This window comes from Arachis ipaensis, chromosome B02 (genome assembly GCF_000816755.2).
Source record: "Arachis ipaensis cultivar K30076 chromosome B02, Araip1.1, whole genome shotgun sequence".
NCBI lineage: Eukaryota > Viridiplantae > Streptophyta > Magnoliopsida > Fabales > Fabaceae > Arachis > Arachis ipaensis.
The window spans coordinates 7,579,788-7,585,903 of record NC_029786.2 but is presented as its reverse complement, the minus strand read 5'-3'; the positions used below and the strand labels follow the sequence as shown (position 1 = coordinate 7,585,903).

General features: G+C 32.2%; 1 protein-coding gene across 1 annotated transcript; it reads right to left on the bottom strand.

Moving 5' to 3' along the window:
* On the bottom strand, window positions 1,621-5,280 carry LOC107624754 (uncharacterized protein At1g03900). The gene is made up of 8 exons (XM_016327201.2): window positions 4,854-5,280; window positions 4,500-4,531; window positions 4,098-4,198; window positions 3,935-4,007; window positions 3,807-3,838; window positions 2,694-2,784; window positions 2,407-2,521; window positions 1,621-2,309 (listed from the first exon to the last, which is right to left on the bottom strand). Exons 1-8 carry the CDS (start codon window positions 4,962-4,964, stop codon window positions 2,004-2,006), a joined length of 861 nt encoding a protein of 286 aa, XP_016182687.1. The 5' UTR covers window positions 4,965-5,280; the 3' UTR covers window positions 1,621-2,003.

Below are 6,116 nucleotides of genomic sequence, written 5' to 3'. Positions count from 1 at the left end.
GAAGATGGAGGAAGATGGAGTTGGTGCGAATGCGCGTACGTCTGATACACTTTTGTTGCGCGTGTAAGGTTAAGAAGGTGGATGGTGCTATGATGCTAGTGAGAAGGATGGTGGATGATGGAGTTCCTATTTTGCAAACTACACAGTTACAGAATTATAAAAAAAATATTTATTTAATATAAAAAAAACATCTTAATACTTAATAAAAGAAACATCCAATTATATTTTAGTAAAAATAATTAAATATTTATAAAATTTAAAAAAAATATGAAATTTTTAAAGAAATAGAGACATTCACATTTACAATACAAAAAAATTCGAAAAATATATAAAAGAACATCCATTTAGTATGAAAAAGAAACATTCTGATACTTAGCAGGAGAAACATCCATATATTAATTCGTAGAGATTTTGAATTAACCCAAAGGTATTTGGCTGGTTTTTGGCTAATACCCTTTTAGTTCCTAGCATTGCTCATATTTGAATAGACAAAAAAATTAGTTTGCCAATAAAAAAGGTGCCAACAATCAATAATTAATTAATTATAACTAATAAAGATAAAAAAAATATAAAAATTCATATTTTCTCTTTATAATTGTTGGTGGTTACTAACTCTCTTGAAGTTGTCAAATTAACGTCACTTTTTTAAATAGATGCTAATAAAGTATGTTGACAGTGTCAATGAAAATTTGTACAACCACTGAAACTAATTTAGTCACCAAAATCTATGAAGACTAATGTGAAAACCACAAAATCTTTGAAGAGTCAAAATAGAAGTTTACTGGTTTTCCCCTCAAGGCTTAGTTCTTCTTGTATAATTCATATTTTTTATCTTCAATTTGTGCAAGGGAACAAATCAGTAAAGCCATTTACACTCAATCTGATTCATTGATCATAACAGCATTGATGCTATAATAAGTGTGTGTTTGGATTACGGTTTGCAAATGGGAGTTTGCATAGAATTGATTTTGCAAACTTGATTTTGATGAAAAGTAAGTTTGTCTTAACGTGATTTATGTTTGGCAATCTTTATGTCAAAATGGATTATAGTAAAATAAATGTTGTTTGAATTATACTATTCAAAATCACTTTTAAATGAAAAATTATTAAAAGAGACATTAATTAAAATAATTTTAAATATTATTCTATTATTTTACTTTAGATATTTGAATAATTAAAAAAATAACATCAGAAAAATGATATGAAAAATATTTATTATATAAATAAAAAATACAATTAAAAACATAAAAATCAAAATATGAAAGAAAGAACTAAAAATAATAAAAAAAAAAATTAAAATCTTTATCTTGGCAGTGATGAAAATAAATCTGGAAAAAATTTGGAAAAAAAATTTGTAACCAAGAACATAAAGAGAAGAACATACAGAAAGTGTGAAATTATGTGGTTATGTGCATCCTTTTTATAGAAGAAATGAAGGGTACAGTTGGTAGATATGGAATAAATTTCTTATCTATTTCCTCCAACGATAATTAACTTTCCCAACGTGAACGCAGAAGGTTGAATTTTTAGCTTCACGTGAACGTACGTTCAGATGTGAAAGCACTTCTGGGTTAGGGGTTCCAAAAGGTTGCCAAACATGACAATGGGACGTTCAAGACGTTCAAACGGACTTTTCTATTCTCCAACGTGAACCCCAAACATAAGAAGCTTAGGATGTATCAAATGCAAATATAGGCATTCCAACTTTGATAAAAACATAAACTAAGTATGCAACTGAAATAAAGTGACCAAGAAGAAGGAAAATTCTCATAATAGCAGCTCAGTGCACAACTAAAACAACCACCAATTACACATCACGGGTTGACTCACAAAGATAGTTATTGTTGGCTATGAAGAGAGTTTAATCTATCCAAGTTTGGAAGGGCATAATTGAGTCTCCAAGCTGAATCAGCATTCTATGTGTGTCCGAGATGATCATCGACTGCACGATTTCGTATCGTTTCCTGGTCATCATCACAAACTCAAACTGTTCATTAGGTAGGTTAACCAGCTGCTTGAAAATCGCCAAAATCATCATCCGGTATATCCTGTGTGCTTTGGTCTTCAGCAGAATTCTGATGTGTGTCTTCTGTTTTAAAGGCCTCAACTTCAGAAGTTTTCTCAAGGTTGAGTTTTGGAGGTAAGTTTGTCGGTGACTTTTGTATGGTTGCCGCAGGCGAAAGTGGACCCGGAGGAGGCGGTGGTGGTAACTTAATGCTAAGAGTAGATTCTGGTTTTCCACCCTTTTCTTCTGAGAAGTTGCTCTGACTCTGCTCGAAAAACTTGGACTTCACACTGCGCCCACTTTTCTGCACATAATAGACGAGAAAATATAGAATCTTAATATCGAGAAGAAGAAAAAAAAAATAATAATCATGAAAAACAGGAACATGTGGACTTCCATACACTATTCTTTAATTGGAGTACAATAGTCTCGCCTTCTTTCAAACTATAATCAACTGAGGAACTTTGCTGATAATGCTGTTCCATCTCTTCTGCAGTTTGCTTTTTGTTCAGATATCTTCAATACAATAGGAAAAGACTTTCTATTTTTCCAACTGTCGATGAAACAGAATGAAGACTTAAATCCTCTATGTTAACATGAATTAAAAATGAGTGTGGAGATTAAATTATGCAAATAGTGATATAGAAGATAAAAATGTTAACTCCAACTTAATCAACATGAAGGATACTTCATATGATCATGCAAGGCAGCTTGGAAATCATAAGCTTCTGTTCTTTCTCGGAATCCTATGCCAATAAAAGCATGCCGGAGTCGTCCATCTGCAAGATTTTCAAGTTGGTAAAATCCAGAATTCACAGGTTACAAGAAATAGAGAGCAGAAAATGTCCAACTAAAAAGAAAAAAAAATGTTACTCAAAAATGTATTTGGTCATACTAAAGAGAAGCAATGCATTAGCAGAAGTGGGGACTGAATTTGATTAAAATTAGATATCATATTGTTAAACAGATAAAGCAGAACAATTGAAGATGATAAAAGTCATTTTATACAGAACTAACTATCAATAGGGAGCTTTAGTTCGGAATTCTGAGGAATTAAACTTTAGAAATGCACTCAAATTAAATTTGACGGGGGCAAAAAATATTTTGCTTCAGGTAAAGGTACTTAATTTGTTCATCAACCATGAAATTTAGTGACAACTTTCTGCATTTAACTACAGATGCAAAATACACATAAATAAATATCAGTTTAACTATGATTGAATGACCTACTCAAAACACAATATTCTTGAGAATTATTGGTTGAAAAGGAAAACACAGACATACTGACACAATAAAACGATAATAATAAGTGTTTAGCCATGTAGGCTATGGTCATCTTATTTTGCAATGCTACAGGGTAAAAAGACAAGACACAGAATGGATAGAAATTCTTCTTTTCAGTGACATAGTAATTGATAAAGGCTAGTGCTTCACTGCTTCCCGAAACCTTCATTTTCTCTAGTGGAAGCAGATCAAACAATTTAACAAACAAGCCAAATTCTTGACAATGACAGCATAAATTCTATGCACAAAACTCAAAAGGTTGATAGAATACAATTGACAGCAAGATAAACTTTCGTCTGATTCTGTTCTGAGAGGAAAACAAACTCAATTTAAGAAACAGGTCATGACTAACATATTGATGAACTAAATTTTCGGAACTAAACCAAACAACTTCTCAATTTATTTTGTCCTATTTCCTTCCTTCACAAGTCTCTGGCAAACCCTCACCTCATACCAGTGATACAAGATGAAAGGAAGAAAAGAAGTAAAAAAGCACAATGCAGATGCACCGGCTCACCTATATTCTCTTCTATGCGAAGAACAAAATATCTGCAGAATATAAGTAAAAATATTAAGCATCTGGATATACAAAACTGTATAATAACAAATTAACAAGCAAAAGCTATCAACAGTCTAAAAAATGACCTGCTGCTGTCAATAACTGGTTCCACAGGATGCGGCTCTCCTTTTCTTAAAAATGCTCGAGCATATAATTCACCTAGTTAAATATATTTCATTGTAGTAATAAAAAAATACAAAAGTAATTTAATTGTATGATGAAATTAAAGCATATTTAATATAATCTTACCTGTTTTCTTATCTTCAAGTCTAATGATGCATTCTTCTCCTTTGCTTACAACCTTCAATATCCCTTCCCAAGCCCATTTATTGACATCCCATTCATCAGCCCTGAAATGAACTTCCCATTGTAAATATTCAAACTTGGAAGCAGCCAAATAAAAAAAATCACAAATCCACGACCACCAAGTGGAAATGTTGAAGATCAATCACTTCCCATAAACCAAAGTTCACAAAAGGGGTTGAAAGATACAAACAAAATTACAAGGCAAATACTCTAATTAATCAAAGACCTTAAAAAGGTTGGCATCCTAACGATGCTAGAATAAATGTACATTTGATAATTTTAACATTATGACAAATATAGTAAACTAGTTAGATCAGTAGCCATAATTTGAAATTGATCAAAAACCTGTAAGAAGATGCTGTCTTTCTTGGAGGTATCTGCACAAATAGTACAAAGAAAGCTTTAGCTTCATGCCACAAAGTTTTCAAATTCCAAACCATTATCTGGTAATTAACACAGCAAATTCAAGTAACAAAAATCTAAAGAAACTCAACCAATGCCACCAAATTTCTCAGGAAGCCTTAAATTTTGATTCTGCACACAGGTATCAAACTTGATAACCGGCACCCTCACTCAATTGCGAAATTGAATAACACAACCAAATCATCAAAACCAAACTTTTCCAAAACTCCACCAAAATAAATTACAAGAATTGATCAAATTTCACTGATTCACTTCAAACGTAGATCAAAGACTCACTATGTAGACGTAGCACTCAGAGACTTGAAACAGAACGAGCTCAACGGGCTCTGTATCTTCGCCTTCCCCACCACTATTCTGAATGTGGGGTTCCTTCCCTTCACTCTCCATGATTCAGAAACGCATAAAAGATTGTAACTTTGATGGAACAGGATTGAGCTGAAGAAACTCGATCTGGGTCTGAATGGGAGCACGATTATGCGAAAAGTTTTTATTTTTGTTTTATTTTCTTCCCTCTGAAATTTGGGTAAGAGAGAGAAAGGACTGAGAAGAAGGTTTTTGTTTCTGGTTCGTTCTCATGGGGGAGACGACGAAGCACCGCAGCAGTTCTGCATCAGAGCGATTATCACCGTCTGATTCGAATACTTTTGTTTATCGGACGGTGGTTAGTATAGTGTTAGGTGGGTCCATTGATTTGGAGTTTTTGGACTGTGATTGCTTTGGTTTCAAGTCAAAAAGAAATAAAAAAAAGAAAGTCAGAAATATAAATGGTCAATATTAACTTACTAGTTATTAAGTAATTAGGCAGTACCATAAATAATAAGAATAATAAAAAAAATATTATGAGATCATCAAAATTTATTATTTTATTTTATATTTTTAAATATTAATAATTAATTAATAATAAAAAATAATAAATTATAATAGTCATCTAAAATAATTAATATATATGGAATAAAATAGAAATATACCATAATAAATTAGAGTTTTTACAATCTTATTTTTTATAGAGTAAAGTATTGTTTTTGTCCCTAACGTTTAGCGTAAGTTTTAAAATTGTCCCTAATGTTTCAATCATCCTATTTAAGTCACTAACATTTCAAAATTGATTCAATGTTGTCCTGCCGTTAGGGATCCGTTAACAGAATTGGCGGCGAGACAAAATTGAGACGATTTTAAAACGTTAGGGACTTAAATAGGACGAAAACGTTGGGGACAAATACGATACATAGAAATAAATTTTAATTTTATCCTTCAATAATATCAATTTTTTTTAGAGTGAATACCTATCCGGCCACTGACAATTATCTCGAAAGAACAATGAGGTCCCCAAGAAAAAAGAACACTCAATCCGGCCTCTTATCTTTTTTTTTCGGGACTGATTAGCCCCTATGCTAAAAAAATAACATTGGTTTTTTTTTTGGCACAGGGACCTCGTTGTCCTTTCGAGGTAATTGTCAAGGGCCGAGTTGGATTTTTTTTTTGTCAAGGGCCTCGTTGTCTTTCAAGGTAATTGTCAATGGCTGTTTTAGGTTTTTCTCA